The sequence below is a fragment of the Loxodonta africana genome, chromosome 17 (assembly GCF_030014295.1).
Source record: "Loxodonta africana isolate mLoxAfr1 chromosome 17, mLoxAfr1.hap2, whole genome shotgun sequence".
Classification (NCBI taxonomy): Eukaryota; Metazoa; Chordata; class Mammalia; order Proboscidea; family Elephantidae; genus Loxodonta; species Loxodonta africana.
Genome location: NC_087358.1, coordinates 65,102,642 through 65,127,901, shown reverse-complemented (window position 1 = coordinate 65,127,901; position 25,260 = coordinate 65,102,642). Strand labels below are relative to the sequence as shown.

Genomic DNA, 25,260 nt, shown 5'->3' with positions numbered 1-25,260 from the left:
AAACTGCACTATTCTTTCTTGCTTGTAAGATGATAGCAGAAGAGAATGTAATGACACAGGGGTTGTTACACCTGGAGGGGAAATATAAATTTGTTTGTATTGCTACTACAAGACTAAACGTCAATACAGTCACTTCAGGAAATAGGCTGTTTTGCAAACAAAGCCAAACTTAAATTGTCTTTTAAATTATAAAGCATCAAGATGCTTCAAAAATGTCTTTCCACAACAGTCATCTTGTACAAAAGAACTCACAGAGTACAGGCAAAAGTGGGAAAATCTGAGTAAGACGGTGGATTGTATCAATGTCAATATCCAGCTTGTGATATTAAACTACCATTTTGCAAAATGTAACCGTTGGGGGAAACGTGACCTCTCTGTATTTCTTACAATTGCACATCAATCTACAATTTCTCTGTAAAAATTTCAATTAAAAAAAAAAAAAAGGATCTGCACAGAGAACAGACCATAAGGACAAATTAGGAAGCAAAAATCTTTATTTTTTAAAAAAATTCATTTATGAAAACAGCAATTTCTAGCCAAATAATATAAAGCATTTTAAATTAATTTTTTAAAGTATGTACACTCTTTGTATAAGTAAATGCTTGAAACTGTACAGATTTAAACAAATAATCATTTAGCAAACAATTGGATCACTATCTCCTACTTAGTTATTAGCACTGTGTAAAGTGTTTGAGTGTCTCAGGAATAAGAGTTCAAAACACAGGAACAAGTGCCATTAAATATTTCTGCCCTTAGGAACACTCTCTGCTCTGTACATCGGATTAAATCAGTCACAGTACTGTACAATAATCATGCCCTCGTTTCTTTGGAAAGGCTATTTAAAAATCAAATGTACATATAATACACAAAACTGGGTACTTCAGTCTGTCATTAAACATGTACTCAAAGCAGTAAGTAGAAGTAATTTATTCATTTCATTTCAGAAAATGAAAATGGACCCTTTTTACCTTCTAGCTTCCCAAAATAGAGAGTAGTAATAAGCTCTATCAAGTAACATCCATCACCAACTGAAACTGACCTGAGGCGCAAGTGACCAGTTAGGGATGACAGACACCGGACATGTAACCTATCTACACATCAGGAAAGAGTCCTTTGGAGGGTGTGAACCATGCTGCTCCCATCACTGTGGAGCAAGTGACAGGCACTGACCGCACCACTGGGCCCGCCGCCCCAACCCTGAGCCCCCGGCAGTGCCCCACTGCGAGGCTAGTGTTGAGGCAACTCACACTTCTTTTTGAACCAAAAAGCAGGCTACATTTACTGTAACACTGGAGGCAAAACCAACCCCAACAGGAAACGGGTATTTGTAGGAAGTCACAGATGTGCATAATTTATGTTATGATCCCTGACAGTATAGGCATTTGGCTCTCATCATCCTTATCTTTGTTAGGAAAATGTATTCCGCTCTAACAGGACTGGAAATTCAAAATGCTGGGACGCAGCACAGCCAGCTGAAGACACCGGACGTGAAAGCGTTCCCTTGTCAAAGAAGCGCTAAAGCCAAAGGCAGTGCACAGGACCTGGTAACCCTCACCTTCATTCATGAGATCCACTATTCACCAGCTCCCCTCTCTCTCTGTGCCATGTCTAAGACACCTTAATTGGTACTTTCCACTCCCAAACACTGGCTATTGTACCATGGAGATTCTCATTAAAGATACTGGACATTTCTCTTTATGAAGAAGAGGCTGCAGCTCCCTCCTGTTGAACATTCTGCACCTAAGCAATTCAAGGAGTAAAGATTCCGGGACCTTCTACAAGGCCCTTGGGTCTTTAAACTACCTCACATACAGAAGATAACACCCTGAATTCCCAGGAAAGCAGAATGTGTTCTTAGAAGCATCTGAACTAAATTCAAAATGATAGGAGAAACACTACATTAAGTACAGTGTAGAAATAACAGTTTGGAAGTAAAAAGACACAGTCACTGTGGAATGCTTAGTGGTGAAAAGTATTGCAATATTCCACACTTTAGCAACCCTTAGAAGCTGTCTAACGAGCTGTGTTTCTGTAAAGTCCATTTCTGCTTGAATTACAATACTACTTATTGTAACAGCTTTCACTGCACACCTTTGGTGAGAGCCATCTCCCTGCAAGCCCACTGTCACTGCCTCCTAAACACTTCCATTTCTGGTCAACATTGACATGAGGCAGTTACCACCACCCAGAAGTTAGTCTTTGGCATTTTGATGTTTTTAAAGGGGAAACATAAATCTTCTTAACACTCTGCAGTCAGCACTGAGCAGCAGACTTGCGTGGCTCTCAGGGACACTTCCACATACAATTCCTCAATGTCCTGCAGGCGGCAAGACTTCTCAGCCACTCCTACTGGACACACCGTTTACACATGCAGCCAACTGGCCTGGTTATTTAGAACCCGACAGCAGCAGGTTCACCTGAAAGGCAAAGTGAAAGGTTACGTTGGGTCTGCTTTGGAATACCATAACCAAGAAAGTTGTTTTGACCTCAAAAACAGAATGACAGAAAAAGTCTAAGGTCATTAAGGGACCAGTAAACATGGCTGTGGATTCCCTGGGTGATATAAATAGTTAAGCACTCAGCTACTACCCAAAAGGTTGGCTAGTCTGAATCCACCCTGAGGCACCCTGGAAGAAAGGCCTGGCAATCGACTTCTAAAAGATCACAGCCATGAAAACCCTATGGAGCATGGCGTCACTATGAGTTAGAGCTGACTCGACGGCAACTGGTTTCGTTTTTGGTTTTTAAACATGGCTGTAAAGCACAAACTGTACCCAGCAATGTGGGGCTGCTTCTGAAGCAGCCATGGGTACTGAGCACTGTGGAGGCCCTGCAGAGTGACACTCCCAGTCACCATCTCTGCACCCTCGGTCATTTCAACCCAAGGAGGATGACAGAAAAAAATGCACACAAACCCTGACCAGTGACCGAAATATAGCTGAATAACAAATTCCACCTTTTTCTATGCACAGTGTGTTTGGGAAAGAGTAGCGTGTAAGATAAAGTTCTCACGTGATGTTTTAAAATGCACAAGAACAGACATGACAAATGGATTTCGCCTCACACACTAACTCTAACCGAGTGGCAGCAGCAGCCTGGCCACTCTGCAAAGGGGGCCCGTAGTACCAAAGCCCGGCTGCAGGGACCTCCAAAAATTCGACATGAGATGGAGGGAATGGCAGCCTGCACTTCACATCTGCCACCAGGCCCTGGAGACTGGCAGCCAAGTGAACCTGGCAGTGACCCTTCTATAAAGACAAACTGTTTTGGTAATCAAAATAACTCCCTCAAAATTTCTTTTATACGTCACAATTGCCAGTGAGAGGGACTCAAAATCACCTCTGTGTTTTTCCTGCCAAAAATACAAAACCTGAATCCAATCGTGTGGCCATCACCCCAGCCTGCACTTCTTGAAGAGCTCAGAGCACACGACCTCACTCACTCTTCCAACACTCCTCCTGCAGCAATTCTTGATGATTTCAGCATCCAGACAGATAACCCTTCCCACCTGGGCCTCTCTATGGAGCCTTTCTGTCAATAATGCCATGTTTCACCCTACCTCAGGCACTCACACCCATGGGCATAGCCTAGACCTTAACATTACCCACAACTGCAGCCTGCAACCCCCCATAATCTCATTTCCAAGCCCTCACCCAATCACCACCACTTAGCTTTCCAGCTCACCCTTTGCATATGGAACTCCAACAATCTTCTGCCTCCTCCAGGACTTACAATCCAAGGGTCCTACCCTCACTCTCCTCAGCTCTCTCGTCAGCCTGCTCCTCCCCACCTGCCTGAAGCCTGAGCCAATCATTGTGAACACTCCCTTACACCTGCTCTCCCTTGTACCATCCTGGCAAAACCACCCCCAAAGAAACACAGCTCTCCGTTGGCACCACATCTGCGTCCTGCAACTGTGACTGGAGGGAAAAAATCAGACGCTAAACTGAATGGCCCCTCCTGAATTCATAACCATTAAATTCAACTGAGCCTTTTTCCTTCAATCTCTACTGCTGCTCCCGTCCTGACTCTCAGTGACGCCCTGGTTCTTAACTTCACTCAGGAGCTGAAGCCATCTGCTGGGAGCTCTATGAGGTCCCAGCAATTCACCACCTGCCTTCCTGCACTTGGCCTTCTCTCCTCTTCCCAGGACTGAGCTCCCGTGTGCCTAGCGAAGGCTCCACCCCTCCATCTGCTCCTGAAATTCCATCTCCTCTCTCTGCTCATGGACCTCTTTTCAGCATCATCAATTTTCCCCTTCTTTGGATCTTCCTCATGAATATACAAACATGTATTTTCTCCCATCTTTAAAAAAAAAACGGGAGGGGGGATAGCCCAATAACTAATAAAAACAGTTACCTACAGGAGGGGAGAGAAAAAAAGGCTGGTGGAGGGAACTGGAAATGGAAGCAAGACTTTCTCAAATTTATTTTCTTCTAGAATTCTGATTTGGGAACCATGTAAATACTTTACATAATTCAAAAACAAAATTAAATGAAAATGGGAAAAAAATCTCTAAATGTTGATAAAAAACCTAACTTCATATCAAGTTAGAGGTATAACCACACAGAAAATAATTATTTCAAATGACTTTATAATAAAGTATCTTGCCTGTACAACCCTAGAACTGCAGCAGTCTTTTTTTTAAAAAAAAAAATTGACTCACTTATCCACATAAAAAACAATGAAGTACTGATACACGCTACATCATGGATGAACCTTGAAAACATGGTAAATGAAAGAAATCAGACACAAAGGATCATATATCATCTAATCCATTTATATGAAATGTCCAGAATCGGCAAATCCATAGAGGCAAAAGGCTGATTAAATGGTTGCCAGGGGCTGCTGGGAGAGGGGAGTGGGAATTGGCTAATAGATAGGAAGTTCCTTTTTGGATTAATGAAAATGTTCTGGAATTAGATAGTGGTGATGGTTGCACAGCTTTGGGAATATACTAAAAAAGCACTGAATTGTATATTTTAAAAGGGTGAGTTCATGGTATATGAATTATATCTGGGAAAAATAAGTGATCCTAATCCTCCCCCCTCAGATGCCACCCATTGTTCTCCACCCCATTACGGTAAAACTCCTCAGAAGGCTTACCTTCACTGTCTCCAGTTCTTCTCTTCCAATTCCCTAGTTACCCCAAACAGGCTTTCAGCAACCTACCACTCTCTCCAAAGTTCTCTACTCAGAGTCACCACAGACCTCCCAGCCGGTCAACCCCACCACACTTGTTCTATCAGCCGCATCTGAGGAGTTGATCACTCCTCTTTAAAGCACATCCTTCTCCTGGTTTCCATGATACAACCACATCTTGATATTCACCTTCTCAGTGTCTTTTGCAGGTTTCTCCTCATCTGACTCCTTACAGTTGGAGTACCCCAGGTCTCAGTCGTCAGTCTTCTGACCTTTGTCTATGTTCACTCCCTTGGTAATCTCCCCCAGCCTCATGGCTTTAAATACCACCAAATGCTCACAACTTACCCTGTACCGCTTCAGCCCAGCTAGCTCCCTGATCACCTATCTCATCTATCCAAATATCTTCTCAAAATGTCCACTTGGACATCTAAAAGACATGTCAAACTTAATACAGCCAAAACTGAACTCCCGGTTACGCCCCCACCTCCCAAACTCACTCCTGAGGTTTTCTCACCTCTGGAAATGGCATCATTCCTTCACTTTCAGTCCCAAATCTCTGCAGTCCATCTTTGATTCCTCTCTCACACCATACACCAATTTATCAGTCAATTCTGCACCAAATCAGACCACACAGAAGTCCACTGCTAGCCTGGTCTAAGAACCGCAACCCCTCTCCTGGACCATTGCGACAGCCTCCTAACTGGTTTCCGTGCTTCCACGCTTATTCCTCTGGTCTACCCGCAACCCAGAAATCAGGGTGATGTTATCAGAAGTCCATTATCATCAATCACTTCTCCGCTCAAACCCTCCAACAATGTTTCATCTCACTCAGGGCAAAAGTCAAAGCCTTACGGCATCCAGAACAGTGGCGCACAGTAGGTACTTGAAAAAAAGTGTGAATGAATGAATCAATGCACGTGTGTATAATCAGTTCCAATGTAAAACATACTTCTTACGTGGATTAGAAAAGATTTTTAAAAACCAAGACCTACATCAGAGGTTACCGAGGGATAAGAAGATGATGGTGATGCCTCGCTGCAGTCAAGCACACGAATCAGGTGGGGTAGACACAGATGACCCAGAGGGCCCTTCAAGAGAGGACTTGCCACTCAGCTGTAGGCAGTGTGGTCAGCAGACAGCTCCAGCCATCGGCTCCTGTAAGGTCTGCTTCAGCTGCAAAGAGCTGCCTTCCGAGAGGGTAACTAGGTCCATGGCTGACAAAGCAGGGGACAAATACCCGGCTCCCTCGGCATGGCACAGGCTGCTCTAACAGGCCATATGCACACCAGAGCTCGCTAACAGATTGGCTGGTGCTTTCTTCAGCCTACACCCCAGTTCAGCTTCTTCCTCTGCCCAATCCTGTTTCCTCCCCCTTCTTTCACATGCATTGATCTTTAATAAATATCCTAGAAAATCTATCTCAATGTTTGCTCTGGAAAACCCAACCTACAACCCCAGGTTTATGTTCTTGCCCAACTGAACAAGCCCCTCATTCTCCCATCTCTGAGCTTCACTCAGCCTATCCCTAGCTGAAACACCTTTTGAACTGCTAAAAATCACATTCATTCTTAAGATCTAATTTAGTCACTACCTATTCCTTTGAAAATCTTCCCCAGTCTCCCTCATCCATAAAGCATTCTGTTTGTCCTCTCTTAGGATGCCTATTACATTCCACCTTGTATTACAGTGGAGAACTTATATCACTTACCATAACTCAACTGCTGAAATACTGAACTAAAGATCACAAATAAAATATCCTCCACAGCATGCTACTCCTAATATACATATAGGGGCAGGGTGGGGAGGAAAGAGTTGCCATCAAGCCAACTCCAACTCATGGAGACCCCATGTGTTTCAGAACAGAACTGTTCTCCATTGGGTTTTCAGTGGCTAACTGTTCGGAAGTACACTGCCAGAACTTTCCTTCAAGGTGCCTCTGGGTGGACTCAAAGCCCCAACCTTTCAGTTAGCAGCAGACACTTAACCATTTTCACAACCCCAGGACTCTTCTTAATACAAAGCCCAAAAAACAAACCCATTGCATTGAGTCAATTTCAACTCACAGCAACCCTAGAGGACATGGTTTACAAGGCTGCAATCTTTAAGGAAGCAGACTGCCATCTCTTTCTCCTGTGAAGCAGCTAGTAGGTTTGAACTATAACCTCTCAGTTAGCACCCAAGTGCTTTACCCCCTATGCCATCAGGGCTCCTTCCTCCTAAAACTGAAAAAAAAACTAAACCTGTTGCTGTCAAGTCAATTCCAACTCATAGTGACCCTATCAGGCAGAGCAGAACTGCCCCATGGGGTTTCCAAGGAGCAGCTGGTGGATTCCAACTGCCAACAACTGGTTAACAGCCCAATGCTTAACCACTGTACCACCAGCGCTCCCTTAATACATAGTATGTGATTAATAAAAATTTGCTGGCTGAATTGAACAAATGAATGATAGTAAACAAAATCTGAGCTCTATATTCAGTCTTTTTTTAAATTTAAGATGAAGAAATAAACAGTTCTGATATCTCTTATAATCCCTAACTCACCTCTTCCATCTGAAATTTGGTCCTTTCATTATGCATATTTAAAACAAAAATATTGAGGATTTCCAGAAGTGGGGCCAAGATGGTAAAGTAGTCCCAGTGATCCCTCTTACAACAAAAACCCGAAAAAACAAGTGAAATGATTATACATATGACAAGCTAGAAGCCCTGAACACCAAGGGCAAGGCTAGCAGACTGACTAAGCAGCAGAAGGAGGGAGAGACTGTTCAGATGTGATGAGGAAATGCTGGACCTGAATCACCGGGAAGCCTCAGGCAGCAACCTCTACAGCAACCATGGTGGAGGCTGGCGGTAGCGTTCTAGGAGCAGTTTCCTCAGGGACAGACAGCCAGCCGCACAACCTACTCACACCTCCGGAACCAGAGAAGAATGGCACTCTCGCTAAAAGCTAACTACTTGTGTTTATTTTACCGTGCCCTCAGCCCCCAAGCCAGCTTCGGTGGCTGTCGATTTCCCTGGACCTGCTGCACACCCTGAGCCATTCTCCCAGCCTTTGAGAAGGAATAAATTCACAACTGGGGGAAAAGATAATCTGCCAGCTCCACTAAACTGGGGAGCTCAGGAAAGAAGCGGCTCCTGTCCAGGGACAAACAGTCCACGGACTTTGTTCACCAATGCAGGGACCTGTGTGGGCCCATTTCAGGAGAATAGGCCCTTGTTGGCAGACTGAAACTCTTTCAGCTGTGCAGTGGAGATGTGGATGTTTGATATTGGATACTGCTTTGCCTATTAAACAGGGTCCTCACCTACCCACAACAGGGGGCTAAGGACTGGTGGCTCCACCCATGTCACCTAGCTACCCGAGACAGGGTCCAAGGATAACTTGGACCTCCCAGTCCTTACAACCAAAAGCACTAGGTGCCCATGGTCCGTCTGCAGAACCCACCCACATGTGCACTCTAGGGAAGAGGGACATGCTCTCCTCATCGATACTCAGGGGACAGTTATCAGCCCCCTGCCTTGCTCAGAGCATGTTCCCCTACTGGAACAAGATACCGGTACCTACACCAATCACCCCTGCCCTTCTAAGACTGTAGGACAGAGCCTGTACCACACACTTGATGACCAACTACCTGGACACCTGAGCTGAATCCATACAAGAAAAGTGAATGGACTCCTAGGCTCATATGCCTGGTAGCATCTCTAGCCATCTGGTGACAGGACATTAGAGCTCCGAAGGTGAAAATAATCAAGCTTGCTCACTCATGCAGCCCATTTGGGCATATCAAAACAAAACAAAGTAGAAGCTAGGATGCACTAAGCAAACATAAAATAAACTAATAAAATAACTTATAGATGGCTCGGAGACAAGAGTCAATATCAAATCACATAAAGAAGCAGGCCATAATCGCTTCAACAAGCTCTCAAAACAAAGAATCAAGGAATCTTCCAGATGAAGGTGTATTCCTGGAATTACCAGATGCAGAATACAAAACATTAATATACGGAACTCTTCAAGACATGAGGAAAGAGATCAGGCAAAATGCGAAACAAGCCAAGGAACACACAGATAAAGCAGTTCAAGAAATTAAAAAGGTTATTCAGGAATATAACAAAAAATGTAATAAGCTGCAAGAATCCATAAAGAGACAGCAATCAGAAATTCAGAAGATTAACAATAAAATTACAGAATTAAACAACTCAAAAGAAAGTCAGAGGAGGAGAACTGAAGAAGTGCAGGCCACACTTAGAATCAATATATTTGAGGAAAAATCAGATAAAAGAATTTAAAAAGATGAAGAAACCCTAAGAATCATGTAGGACACTATCAAGAAAAATAACCTACGAGTGACTGGAGTACCAGAACACAGAGGGATAACAGAAAATACACAGAGAATTGTTGAACATTTGTTGGCAGAAAACTTCCCTAATACCATGAAAGATGAGAAGATACCTATCCAAGATGCTCATCGAACTCCACAAAAGGGAGATTTTTTTAAAAAGTCACCAAGACATATTATAATCAAACTTGCCAAAACCAAAGATAAAGAGAGAATTTTGAGAGTGGCTAGGGATAATCAGAAAGTCACCTACAAAGGAAGTCAATAAGAATAAATTCAGACTACTCAGCAGAAACCATGCAAGCAAAAAGGCAATGGGATGACTAATATAAAGCACTGAGGAAAAAAGTTGCTAGCCAAGAATAATATATCCACCCAAACTGTCTCTCAAATATGAAGGCGAAATTAGGACATTTCCAGATAAACAAAAGTAGCAAATTCGTAAAAACCAAAGCAAAACTACAAGAAATACGAAAGGGAGTTCCCCAGTGAGAAAATCAATCATATCAGATATAAACCCAAGACTAAAACACAGGACAGAGTGACCAGATGTCACCCAGGTAGGGAAATCACAAAAATAAATCAAGATAAAAAACGCTCAAAACAGGGAAACAGTGATGTCATAAAAGACACTGAAACAATAAAGATGGACTAAGAAATGTAAAACATACATCTTTCATATGGAGAGGAAGTCAAGGCGATATAAAGAAATAAATTTAGGTTTAAACTCAGAAAAATAGAGGTAAATATTAAGTTAACCACAAACGAGACTAACAATCCTACTCATCAAAATAAAATACAAGAAAAAAAAAAAGACTCAGCAAGAACAAAATCAACAATGACACATAAGAGGAAAAGACAATAAACTACTCAGCACAAAAAATTAAACGCAAAAAAGAAATTGTCAAGAACACACAAAAAGAGACATCAAAATGACAGCACTAAACTCATACCTATCCATTATTAAGCTGAATGTAAATGGACTAAATGCAGCCATAAAGAGACAGAGTGGTAGAACGCATTAAAAAACACGATCCGTCTATATGCTGCCTACAAGAGACACACCTTAGACTTAGAGACACAAACTAAAACTCAAAGGATGGGAAAAAAATATATCCAGCAAACAACAATCAAACAAGAGCAGGAGTGGCAATATTAATTTCTGACAAAATAGACTTTAAAATTAAATCCACCACGAACAATAAGGAAAGACACTATATAATGTTTAAAGGGACAATATACAGAAAGATATTACCATATTAAATATTTATGCACCCAATGACAGGGCTGCAAGATACATAAAACAAACCCTAACAGCATTGAAAAGTGAGACAGACGGCTCCACAATAATAGTATGAGACTTCAACACGCCACTTTCAGTGAAGGATAGAACATTCAGAAAGAAGCTCAGTAAAGACAGGGAAGATGTAAATGCCACAATCAACTAACTTGACCTCGCAGACATACACAGAACACTCCACCCAGCAGCAGCCAAACATAGTTTCTTTTCCAGCACACATTGAACATTCTCTACAATAGACCACATATTAGGTCATAAAGCAAGCCTTAACAGAATCCAAAAAACCAAAATATTACAAAGCATCTTCTCTAACCTTATATAAGGCCATAAAAGTAGAAATTAGCAACACACAAGGCAGGGAAAAGAAATCAAACACTTTGAAACTGAACAACACCCTGCTCAAAAACAACTGGGTTATAAAAGACATACATGAAGGATGGAATAAATAAGTTCACAGAATCCAATAAGAATGAAAATACTTCCCATCAGAACCTTTGGGACACAGCTAAAGCAGTGTTCAGATGTCAATTTATATCAATAAATGCACACGTACAAAAAGCAGAAAGGGCCAAAATCAAAGAATCATACTTACAACTTGAATAAACAGAAAGAGAGCAACAAAAGAAACCCTCAGGCACCAAAATAAATCAAATAATAAAAATTAGATCAGAAATAAATGAAATACAGAACAGAAAAACAATTGAAAGAGTTAACAACACCAAAAGCTGATTCTCTGAAAAAATTAATAAGCCATTGGCCAAACCGACAAAAGAAAAATACGACAGGTAAAAAAATGAGATGGGCGATGTAACAACAGACCCGACTGAAATGAAAAGAATCGTATCGGATTTCTACGAAAACCTGTACTCTAACAAATTTGAAAACCTAGAAGAAACAGATAAATTTCTAGAAACACGCTACATACCTGAACTAACACAGAGGTAGGAAAACTAAATGAGCCCATAACAAAAGAAGAGATTGAAAAGGCAATTTAAAAACTCCCAACAAAACAAAGTTCTGGCCCGGACGGCTTCACTGAAGAGTTCTACCAAATGTTCAGAGAAGAGTTGACACCAGTACTACTAAAGGTATTTCAGAGCGTAGAAAACGATGGAATGCTCCCTACCTCATTCTATGAAGAAAGCACATCCATGATACGAAAACCAGGTAAAGACACCATAAAAAGAGAACATTACACACCTATATCCCTCATGAACTTAGATAAAAAAATCCTCAACAAAATTCTAGCCAACAGAATTCAACAACATACCAAAAAACTAATTCACCATGACCTAGTGGGATTCATTCCAGGTATGCAGGGATGGTGCAACATTAGAAAAACAATCAATGTAATCCATCACATAAATAAAACAAAAGACAAGAAGCAAATGATCTTATCGATTGATGCAGAAAAGGCATTTGACAAACTCCAACATCCATTCATGATAAAAACTCTCACCAAAATAAGAACAGAAGGAAAATTCAACATAATTAAGGGCATTTATACAAAGCCAACAGCCAACATCATCCTAAATGGAGAGACTCTGAAAGCGCTCCCCTTGAGAATGGGAACCGGACACGGATGCCCCTTATCACCATTCTTATTCAACATAGTGCTGGATAGCCAGAGCAATTAGGCTAGATAAAGAAATAAAGGGCATTAAAATTGGTAAGGAAGAAGTAAAAGTATATCTATTTACAGATGGCATGATCTTATACACAGAAAACCCTAAAGAATCTGGAAAAAAACTACTGAAACTAATTGAAGAGTTCAGCAGAGTATCAGGATACAAGATAAACATAAAAAAATCAGTTGGATTCCTCTACACCAACAAAAAGAACACCAAAGAGGAAATCACGAAATCAATACCATTTACAGTAGACCCCAAGAAGATAAAATACTTAGGAACAAATCTTATCAGACATGTAAAAGACCGATACAAAGAAAACTACAAGGCACTACTGCAAGAAGCCAAAAGAGACCTACATAAGTGGAAAAACATACCTTGCTCATGCATAGGAACACTTAACATTGTAAAAATGCCTATTCTGCCAAAAGCCAAATATAGCTACAATGCAATTCCGATCCAAATTCTAATGCATTTTTTAACGAGATGGAGAAACAAAGCAACAACTTCATATGGAAGGGAAAGACGCCCCGGATAAGTAAAGCATTACTAAAAAAGAAGAACAAAGTGGGAGGCCTCACTCTACCTGATTTAGAACCCATTATATGGCCACAGTACTCAAAACAGCCTAGTACTGGTACAACAACAGACACGTACACCAATGGAACAAAATTGAGAATCCACACATGAGTCTAACCACATACGGGGAAAAAAAAAAAATTTTTTTTTTTTTTGATACTTGACAAAGGCCCAAAATCAGTTGATTGGGGAAAAGACAGTCTTTTTAGCAAATGGTGCTGGCATAACTGGATATCCATCTGTAAAAAAATGACACAGGACCCACACCTCACACCATGCACAAAAACTAACACAAAATGGATCAAAGACCTAAACATAAAGTCTCAAACAATAAAGATCATGGAAGAAAAAATAGGGACAATGTTAGGAGCCCTAATACATGGCATGAACAGAATACAGAACATTCCTAAAAATGCCAAAGAGAAACCAGATAACTGGGAGCTCCTAAAAACCAAACACCTATGCTCATCCACAGACTTCGCCAAAAGACTAAAAAGGCTACCTACAGACTGGGAAAAAGTTTTTAGCTATGATATTTCCGATCAGCACCTAATCTCTAAAATCTGTATGATTCTGCTAAAACTCACCCACAAAAAGACAAATAACCCAGTTAAAAAATGGGCAAAGGATATGAACAAGCACTTCGCTGAAGAACACATTCAGGCCACTAACAGATACATGAGGAAATGTTCACGATCATTAGCCATTACAGAAATGCAAATCAAAACTACAATGAGATTCTGTCTCACTCCAACAAGGCTTGCATTAATCCAAAAAACACATAATAATAAATGTTGGAGAGGTTGTGGAGAGACTGGAACACTTACACGCTGCTGGTGGGAGGGTAAAATGATACAAACACTTTGGAAATCGATTTGGTGCTTCCTTAAAAAGCTAGAAATAGAACTACCATGCGATCCAGCAATCCCACTACATGGAATGTATCCTAGAGAAATAAGAGCCTTTACACAAACAGATATATGCACACCCATGTTTACTGCAGCACTGTTTACAGTAGCAAAAAGTTGGAAGCAACCAAACTGCCCATCAACAGATGAATGAACAAATTATGGAATACTACACATCGATAAAGAACAATGTTGAATCCATGAAACACTTCCTAACATGGAAAAATCTGAAAGACATTATGCTGAGTGAAATTAGTCAATTCCAAAAGTACAAATATTATATAAGACCACTATTATAAGAACTGGAAAAACAGTTTAAACAGAGAAGAAAATATTCTTTGATGGTTACGAGAGGGAGGAGGGCTGCAGGGAGGGAGAGAGGTATTCACTAATTAGATAGTAAATAAGTTTTATCTTAGGTGAAGGGAAAGACAATACGCAATACAAAAGAGGTCAACACAAATGGACTAAACCAAAAGCAAAGAAGTTTCCTGAAAAAACTGAATCCTTCAAAGGCCAGCATAGCAGGGGCAGTGGTTTGAGGACCATGGTTTCAGAGGACATCTAAGTCAACTGGCATAATAAAATCTATTAAGAAAACATTCTGCATACTACTTTGGAGAGGGGCATCTGGGGTCTTAAATGCTAGCAAGCAGCCACCTAAGATGCTTCAATTGGTCTCAACCCATCTGGAGCAAGGAAAAATGAAGAACGCCAAAGACACAAGGTAATTATGAGCCTAAGAGACAGAAAGGACCACATAAACCAGAAACCACATAAGCCTGAGACCAGAAGAGCTCGATGGTGCCCGGCCACAACTGATGACTGCCCTGACAGGGTACTCAACAGAGAAACCCTGAGGGAGCAAAGCAGGAGAGCAGTGGGATGCAGACCTCAAATTCTCGCAAAAAGACCAGACTTAATGGTCTAACTGGGACTGGAGGGACGCCGGAGGCCATGGTCCCTAGACCCTCTGTTAGCCCAAGACAGGAACCATTCCCAAAGTTAACCCTTCAGACAGGGATTGGACTGGAATAGGGGATGGAAAACGATACTGGTGAAGAATGAGCTTCTTGGATCAAGTCGACACATGAGGCTATGTTGGCATCTCCTGTCTGCAGTGGGGATGAGAGGCCAGAGGGGGCCAGAAGCTGCCAGAATGGACACGAGGAGACAGAGTGGAGGGATGAACTGTGCTGTCTCACTGGAGGGAGAGCAATTAGGAGTATACGGCAAGGTGTGTGTAAATATTTGTATGAGAAACTGACCTGATCTATAAACTTTCACTTAAAGCACAATAAAAATTGATTTAAAAAAATACAAAAATCAGTTGGATTCCTCTACACCAACAAAAAGAACACCAAAGAGGAAATCACGAAATCAATACTATTTACAGTAAACCCCAAGAAGATAAAACACTTAGGAATAAATCTTATCAGAGATGTAAAAGACTTATACAAAGAAAACTACAAAACACTTCTGCAAGAAACCAAGAGAGACCTACGTAAGTGGAAAAACACACCTTGTTCATGCACAGAAAGACTTAACATTGTAAAAACGTCTATTCTACCAAAAGCCAAATATAGATACAATGCAATTCCGATCCAAATCCCAATGACATTTTTTAATGAGATGGAGAAACAAAGCACGAACTTCATATGGAAGGGAAAGAGGCCCCGGATAAGTAAAGCATTACTGAAAAAGAAGAACAAAGCGAGGGGCCTCACACTACCTGATTTTAGAACCTATTATACTACTACAGTAGTCAAAACAGCCTGGTAACTGGTACAACAACAAAGACCAACAGAACAGAATTGAGAATCCAGGCATAAATCCATCCACATATGAGCAGCTGATACTTGACAAAAGCCCAAAGTCAGTTAAATGGGGAAGAGACAGTCTGTTTAACAAATGGTGCTGGCATAACTGGATATCCATCTGCAAAAAACAGAAACAACACCCATACCTCACGCCATGCACAAAAACTAACTCAAAATGGATCAAAGACCTAAATATACAATCTGAAACAATAAAGATCATGGAAGAAAAGATAGGGATGCTAGGAGCCCTAATACACATGGCATAAACAGTGTACAAAACATTACTAACAACGCATAAACATCAGAAGAGAAAGTAGATGCCTGGGAGCTCCTAAAAATTAAACACCTAAGCTCATCCAAAGACTTCACCAAAAGACTAAAAAGATTACCTACAGACCGGGAAAAAGTTTTTAGCTATGACATTTCTGATTAGCGTCTGATATCTAAAATCTACATGATACTGCAAAAACTCAACAACAAAAAGACAAATGACCCACTTAAGAAATGGGCAAAGGATATGAACAGGCACTTCACTAAAGCACACACCGAGGTAGCTAATGCTCACGATCATTAGCCATTAGAGAAATGCAGATCAAAACTACAATGAGATTCCATCTCACTCCAACAAGGCTGGCATTAATCCAAAAAACACAAAATAATAAATTTTGGAGAGGTTGTGAGAGACTGGAACACTTATACACTGCTGGTGGGAATGTAAAATGGTACAACCACTTTGGAAATCAATTTGGCGCTTCCTTAAAAACCTAGAAATAGACTGGACCAAAAGCAAAGAAATTTCCGGGATAAACTGAATGGTTTGAAGGTCAGCGGAGCAAGGGCGGGGGTTTGGGGACTATGGCTTAAGGGGACTTCTAAGTCAATTGGCAAAATAAATTCTATTATGAAAACATTCTGCATCCCACTTTGAAGTGTGGCGTCTGGGGTCTTAAATGCTAACAAGCGGCCGTCTAAGATGCATCAATTGGTCTCAACCCACCTGGGTCAAAGGAGAATGAAGAACACCAAGGTCACATGATAACTATGAGCCCAAGAGATAGAAAGGGCCACATGAGCTAGAGACTTACATCATCCCGAGACCAGAAGAACTAGATGGTCCCCGGCCACAACCGATGACTGCCCTGACAGGGAGCACAACAGAGAACCCCTGAGGGAGCAAGTGAACAGTGGGATGCAGACCCCAAATTCTCATAAGAAGACCAGACTTAATGGTCTGACTGAGACTAGAAGAATCCCGGCGGTCATGGTCCCTAAACCTTCTGTTGGCCCAGGACAGGAACCATTCCCGAAGACAACTCATCAGACATGGAAGGGACTGGACAATGGGCTGGAGAGAGATGCTGATGAAGAGTGAGCTACTTGTACCAGGTGGACACTTGAGACTGTGTTGGCATCTCCTGTCTGGAGGGGAGATGGGAGGGTAGAGAGGGTTAGAAACTGGCAAAACGGTCACAAAAGGAGAGACTGGAGGGAGGGAGTGGGCTGACTCATTAGGGGGAGAGTAAATGGGAGTATGTAGTAAGGTTTATATAGGCTTATGTGTGACAGACTGACTTGATTTGTAAACTTTCACTTAAAGCACAATAAAAATTAAAAAAAAATTTTTTAAAGAAAAAAAATCCAAAAAGACTCAGCTACCTAAATACCACTGAATTTTACACAAACAGTTCATTTATCTGAAACACAGCAATTTTCAATATCAGCTATAACCCAGCCCAAAAAAACCCAGTGCCCTCGAGTCGTTTCAGCTATAGAAGGGATTAAAAAAATGAAAATTATAAAGCAATCCCCCAAAAGTTAGAGAGAGCAACTGTGCTATGATGAATCGCTTTTATATGGCCCTTCTCACCACAGTCTTGTGACTCCTGCAAAATGACTGGGTGGAACTATGCAAATAAGGTGCTTATGACCCAGCAAAGGGATTGGACAGCACTGCTAATAATGCAAATAAGGTGCATGGCACCCTTGTGGAGGTGGGACCATGCAAATAAGGTGTACATAACCCCAACAAAGAAACTGGTCAGTTTCACCATCCCAGAGGCAGGAAGCGGGGCCCTCACTACCACCAAGAAAGAGGAGCTGGGATTCCTGCACTTAGAATCTCCTAGACCCAGGAGACAGAGAGAGAGAGAGCTATAACACTGGAGAAAGCATGAGACAACAAGAAGCGGTGGCAGAGAAATAGTGGCAGGAGAATGCGGAGACGAGCACAAGATGGCATGGTGGCCTTCCCAGTGCACAGCGCAAGGTGGTTACAGTAGGTGTGCCAACCCACGGGGCGGGAGAGCTACATGCCTTTGAGCCAAAGCTTACTGATGGAGTGGGGTGCCTGTGGTCACTTACAAGTAGAGCTAAAGAGCTTTGTAATACTTGCTAAGCAATGCAGAGGCCAGGCCGTGGGGCCAAGGTGCTAAGAATCTGTCCTGGCTAAAGAACTGTATCCTGAGTCATTCCTGATCCTGAATTGTAACCCATTATTTCCCTAATAAATCCCATAACTATAAGTGTGGTCTGTGAGTTCTGTGTGGCCACTGCAGCAAATTACTGAACCCAGCTGAGAAGTAGAGAGTGCTGTGGGCGGGACAGCTAGTGTCAGAAATGGTAAAAAGGTTGGAGGGTGGAGATACGTTTGACCTTCACCTCAAAGGAATCAGCCTTCGGCTGACGCTGATGATTCTCCCACCTCGTGAAACGAGAGGAACTCTGACACCACTGCACCATTTTTACAGAAACTCAAAGTTTGAATTCTTGCCCATCAGAATAAAATAATGCACAATTTTAAAATTAAAAATAAAAACATGGTTACTCAAAGTATTACCTACTCAAGTAAAACAACCAAGGTAGGGAAAAAAGTAACCAGGGTTTTCTGTCTATGGATTACCTGTTCCATGGAAGGACAAGCTATGATCTGGGTATCTTCAGGGCTAAACTCTTCTTTTAACAAAGTATGGATCTTCTGGAAGACTTGCTGAATATTGTTCTTAGGAAGAATAAGAAATCATATTAATGAATAGCTGAAAGCATAAACAGTTGTCTTAAACAAGAAGCACTAAGAACGTGAAATCGTAATGAAATTTGCCAAAACAATTACAGAAAATGTATCTCTCATGGGATTACTAAAGACACCTGATCTGCACTCAATATTTCAGATGCCAGCAAAACTTGACTAAGATCTTAAAAAAACTAAACTCTAGTAAGTCCTATCCCTCCAGAGAATAGTAAGAGCCTTTATCAGCAATTTCTTACACAAAAAGATAATTAAGTTCCTAGACACATAACATGTAGTTTAAAAATCAACCAAATCCCTGACTAAAAATGTGAGCTCAACACAGAATTGGAAGTTATGAGTCCTAAATCTGCTGTGACATTTAATCCCTTGGTGGCCACTGCATGCCATTTATTTCCATGACTCACCAGTAATGTGGAGCACAACTCCTGAAATGCTGCTCGCTCTAGTGTTGGGCCAAATCCAACGTGAGGGTCAGATTTTTTGTTTATTTGGTAATTTCTGCTTTGAAAGGCAACATATTGAAAACTTAAGACAAAGTGACTCATTGCCATTGAGTCAACTGACAAAGGGAAGGTGGCTAAAAATATATACACACACATATATAGATGGAGCCCTGGTGGTGCAGTGGTTAAGAGCTCGACTGCTAGCCAAAATGTCAGCAGTTCAAACAATCCACCAGCCGCTCCCTGGAAACCCTATGGGGCAGTTCTACTCTGTTCTATAGGGTTGCTATGGGTCAGAATCGACTTGACGGCAGGAATCTGTTAGAGAAAAAACTCAAATATTTTTCACTAAAACAAGCAAGAGAAAAGTGGTAAGACTGCACCCTGTCAAAGGCAGAAAATTTGCAAAACCCGGAAAAACAAGGCAATGCCTTCACGCTCTGGCTTTCCCAAGTTTCTCCTTCTCCCTCAATCATTTCCTCTAATTTTATACATATAAAATCACGCCGATGCAGGTGTTGTAACCTTTCAACAATCACAATGATTATTAATCAATTTCACTTGAATAGTATACCAACATTTTTAAACGTCTATAGGAAGAAGAAAATGGTATGGATATGTGACAAGAATATCTGAACAGACTGGTCAACATTCAAATAAATTATCATGATACTCACCCTAACAGGCTTAAACAAGATGAATTCAGTGTCTTTATTGGACAGGTACAGTGACATACTCCTCAATGTCAAAGGCAGCTTTGCTTTTATTATCTTATAGGCACCTGACACAAGGTCACTGACCTTTGCTGGAAAGAAATTAAACTTGTTAGTATCACACAGAAGAAGGGGAGAACCATTTCTATTTTAATTCAGAGGGGAGAGGAAAATAGCAAAAGAAGCAGTCTTTACTTCCCTGAAGAATTTCGTTCATTTTTCTCGTTTATTTACCAAGTGTAATCACAAGCCCTATAAGCAGTCATTGCATGTCCACTATGTATAAAATTCTAACCCTAAGGGCTACAGCTGCTGAACAACTCCCTCAGCATGTCTCAACACATTCCTAGGGGCTGTTACATGGGGTCTTTGGAATTTGAAGATCAGAAATAATGTGTTGGTATTTTTTTTTAAGTGATTTTCAGAGAAATACTAGTAAGAATTACTTCATAATAAATGAGCTTATTCATTGCAGAACCAACCTCCACACACAAAGAGATGCTAAGATGCTTGCTGAGATCATTCAGAAAATACTCACACACAGCTGGGGGGAATCTAAATATCCGTTACTTTCTTATACTGTCTTACCACAACAAGAATAGAATTCCAGAAATTTTTAACAAGTAAACTATGTAATACGTAGTGTCTGAAGAAGCTAGTTAGAAAATAAATCAGTATGAAGTATTTAAAACGAAAGGCTGATTAATATATTCAAAGATGCTCAACCTCATTCATAAAGAGATGCAAATTAACAATGAGACACTTTGAGATTGGTAAAAACTACCAAGATTTAAGATATCCACATGTGGTGCAGTGAATTACTTAATATGGCCCTACTAGCCATGGTCTTTGTGACTCTCACACAATGACTGGGTGGGACATGCAAATAAGGTGCTTGTGGCCCAAGGGGATTGGACAGCTTACTGCTAATACAAATAAGGTGTACAGAACCTATGACGGGTAAGTAACTTGGCTAAGCCATGACTCCCAGTATTGTGTGACTGCCCTCCATTTTGTGATCTGATATAATTATCCTCTATTTTGTGATGTATTATAAATCCTTTTGTGATCTGATGTAATTATCCTCTATTTTGTGATGTATTATAAATCCTAGCCTCTAGATCCATTGCCATCGAGTCAATTCTGACTCACAGCAGCCCTACAGGACAGGGTAGAACTACCCCATAGAGTTTCCAAGGAGCAGCTGGTAGATTTGAACTGCTGACCTTTTGGTTACCAGCTGTAGCTCTTAACCACTATGCCATCAGGGCTCCTCCTAGCCTCTATGCCTGTGGTTATGGTCCCATTTGGGAGTGAGTTGTCCATTATATTAATGAGGCAGGATTAGGGTGGGATGTATCCTGAGTCACTGCCTTACTAGAGGGTGTGACTCAAGTCACCACCCTTACCCTAATCACCACTCTTACCCAAGTCACTGCCTTGCTGGGGTCACATCCTTACTTGAGTCACACCTTTTATCTTACAAGAGATGAAAGGAAAGGGAAGCCAGCAGAGAGGGGGGACCTCACTACCACCAAGAAAGAAGAAATGTGAGTGCAGTGTGTCCTTTGGACCCAGGACCCCTACACTGAGAACCTCCCTAGAAGCAGGAGACACAGAGAGAGAGAGCTTTAACACCGGAAACAGCAAGCAGTGGCAGAGAAACAGCAGCAGCAGGGCAGCAGAGTCAGGCGACCGGAACAAGTGTGGTGGGCTTCCCGGTCCACAGAGCAAGAGGGCTGAGTCCCTTCAGCCAGGAGGCTTGCTGGTGGAGTGGGGTGCCTCTGGGTACTTACTGGCGGAGCTAAAGAACTTTATAATACTTGCCTGAGCAGGGAAGAGGCCGGGCCAAGGGGCCGAAGGCCAGAGAGACATGGCTGAGAAGGGGCCGTACTGACAGAAGAACTGTATCCTGAGTTGTTCCTAATCCTTAATTATAACCTGTTACTTCCCTAATAAACCCCATAATCGTGAGTGTTTGTGAGTCCTGTGTGGCTACTGCAGTGAATTATGGAACCCAGCAGAGAAGCAGAGGGTCCCGTGGGAGGGACGGCTGATGTCAGAATTGCTAAAAGGTGGGACAAAGAAGGCTTGTCTGACTTCCGCCTAGTAAGCATCAGCCTTAGGCTATTGATCTTGATTCTCTTTCCCTCTTCTGAAGTTAGAGGAGGTCAGGTGCCTCCACCACGCCAATTTTACACCATGCTTGGCAAGAGTGTGGGGAAACGGGCGCCCTCACCTGCTGCTGATGGAAGCGTAACTGGTTCACCCTTTTGGGTGGAATATTAGGCAATATCCAGCAATATTTTAAATACACAATTCTTCTCACACTTAACATTTCCACCACTAGAAATATACCCTACTCACAAAATACCAAGATATATGTGCAGAGTATATAGAAAAACAAAAACTGAGAATAATTTAAATATCCACTAACCAGAGAATTATTAAAGATATGATATAGTGATCCAATTCTATGCCTCTGTTAAATACAATGGTAGAGCTAGACATGCTAATACATAAAGAGGTGTATGATACATAGGTGAAAAAAGCAAGGTATATAGTACAATCTCTTCTGTGTACCATTTTTTTTTAAGTCCATATATGCTAGAACATAAGGAGCCCTGGTGGCACAGTGGTTAAGCACTTAGCTGCTAACTGAAAGGTCTGCAGTTCAAACCCAACAGCCGCTCCATGGGAGAAAGCTGTGGCAGTCTCCTTCTGTAAAGATTACAGCCTTGGAAATCCTATGGGGCAGAGCTACTCTGTCCTACAGGGTCCGCTGTGAGTCAGAATTGACTCAATGGCAGTGGGTCTGGTTTGATTTTATGCTAGTATATGCACAAACAATTTTGGGAAAGAAGCTGTTATTATTACCTTTGAGAAAAGAGCTAACTTGGAGGTGGAAAGTAGAATTTATGTTTCATTTTACACCTTTCCACAGTTCCTATCTTACACCAGGCAAATGTTTTGTTTTGTTTTGAATGAAGAGTGCTGTGGTAGAGCAGGGTAAGAAAGTGCCAATGCTATCAAGAGAATCCAGGAATTGCTTGTACAGCGATCTAAGAATTGCTTATCTTCCATAAAACAAATGAAAGCTCCTCCGAGACACTTCAATTCCATGGGCTCTAGTCACTATAGCATCACTAAACACACTTCCAGGGTTACTCAGTTTTTAGGCCCCCTGGAAACCGGAAAGGGAGTGTGCAAGCTAGTGAACAAGTCCTCGGACTCCTGCGAAGGTAGATTCTCCTGAGTCATTACTAATTGGCATCCTAACTTGTAACTCACTCTCCTTTGAGTTAATGATGAGATGATCCCTGAGAAACTCATGAAGTCTGCATGCACCAGGAGCACTGGGTTTCTAGAACAGAAAGGCCAAAGACAGTCCCTAGACTGTCCTCGATGCTTCCAACCCGAGAGGCCAATAAAACTCTCTTTGACGTTAAGTATGGATTTCATGTATCGCAGATCTAGAAAAACCAGCTCCACCTCCACTGTGGTTAAATGGGCCAGACGACACAACACTAGGTAAACTAAGCTGCCCCTGCTACATTCACCAAGATCTCCCAGAAGGAAATGGAATGGTTTGATGACTAAACACATGGCCCTATTTCGTTCTGCAGGTCAAGTCCTTTCGTCAGTTTGCTTCTATCTCCTCCTGCTTTCCTCATGACAATTCTCATAACGCTTAAGGACACCATGCACCTAATACTGAGAGCTCTATCAGGACTCCACTTGAGAAAACGGTAGTCCCTATTTTGACAGAAAAGGGGAAAGAGCAATACACTCATTACGCATCCAGCCCCTGGGCTTAGCTATACTAAATATGTCTCTGCCTATTTGCTGGCTTCTGCCTATTTTAAGAAAGATTTATCGCATCCAAGAGTTTCATTTACATAAACGTACAAAATAAAAATCAGCTCCAATTTCTACGTAAGCCTTACAAGTGACTGAAACTTTGAGCCAAAACGATCATATTAATCCAAATGTCATCACCCTTCAAGAACCATGCTGAGTTATGGCTGAAAAATCTGCCTCTTGACTGTGAGAACAGTCGAATTGGCCGTTAGCACTATGGCAGACCCTGACTAGAATCTCCAGTATTCTCAGAACAAGCATCTAGTTTTCCGTCTTCTGACAGGATGCACCGCATCAAGTGCACTCACTGTCTTTTAGGAAGATGTAGTTGAAATTTTAATCTCATAAAAACCAAACCAAATCCATTACCGTTGAGTTGATTCTGACTCAAGGTGACCCCATGTGTTACAAAGTAGAACAGCACCATAGGGTTTTCTTGGCTGTAACCTCTATGGAAGCAAGCCACCAGGACTTTATTCCATGGAACTGCTGTGTGGGTGTGAACTGCCAACCTTTTGGTTAGCAGCCGACTGCAAACTGCTTGTGCCACTCCGGCTCCTCAGCTCATACGCCAATATGAATGTTTAAAATAATAAAGACAGTATAACATTCACTATCTCCATCACAGTAAACAGAAGGTCTAGTGCACATCACAAAATTTACCTGCGATAAAACAAATCAATACAAACTTGTACCAACATCATCAAAGTTCAGAAGACGAATCTTTGAAATGAAATCTTATCTTCCTTTTAAATACAATTGGTAATTCTGTTACATTTACAAATCTTCCTAACAGATACATGGTTACTCTTTCAAATTCTTAGTTTATCTTCAAATTAATCTAAAGTATTAATAACGACAAAATTTTGCAGAGCCTTGGAATGGCATCAATGCTTTTTCCCAAGGAAAATGAACACTGACAGACATAGTACACAGTAACACAGACATGGACAACCAATAGCATTAAAAAGCAGATTCCAGATTAGGTGCCTGCAGATTCCAGATTAGGTGCCTGTAGATAACTTCTACGAGTTGGAATCGACTCGAAGGCAACTTGTTTGGTTGGTTTTTTTTTGTCTTTTTTAAGCCAGAATCAATCTTTGATCTCTATCAAGCTATCTGCCAATCAGCACTCAGACAATAATAATGCCTGCCAATTCCCAACTGACACCTTAATTCTTAGAATTTTTTTTCAAACACTCTAAAACGCTAATAAACAGAGGCAGCAACTTGCATAAAATGTGGAACAAAATAATGGCCCAACCTTTATTCCACTAACACTTGAAAATAACAGCACTCCATAATTTCACCCTATCAAATACAGTATTTTTATCAAAGCTCAAACACAATGAAAAGTGGGTGCATAGAAACCAACAGACTCCAACTGTTTCTGTCTAAGCTGTATTTTCTTTCAAAGTTTTATTTTTTAAATGATATTATATTGCGTTTAAGGTGAAAGTTTACACAGCAAACTAGGTTCCCATTTAATAATTTC

At 41.4% G+C, this 25,260-nt stretch overlaps 1 protein-coding gene across 2 annotated transcripts in view; it reads right to left on the bottom strand.

Moving 5' to 3' along the window:
• Positions 1 to 476: 476 nt before the first annotated feature.
• The window catches only part of COG3 (component of oligomeric golgi complex 3), an 88,910-nt gene continuing 64,126 nt past the window's right edge, over positions 477 to 25,260 (bottom strand). Inside the window, exons 21-23 of one of the 2 annotated variants that reach the window (XM_010592607.3) lie at positions 19,869 to 19,996; positions 18,620 to 18,718; positions 477 to 2,417 (exon numbers count right to left, since the gene is read on the bottom strand). In XM_010592607.3, the coding sequence (XP_010590909.1) occupies positions 2,388 to 2,417; positions 18,620 to 18,718; positions 19,869 to 19,996 (257 nt within the window). In that variant the 3' untranslated portion in view covers positions 477 to 2,387. Of the gene's footprint in view, positions 2,418 to 18,619; positions 18,719 to 19,868; positions 19,997 to 25,260 lie in introns of those variants that run through there. The other variant, XR_002786411.2, reaches the window with a different exon arrangement.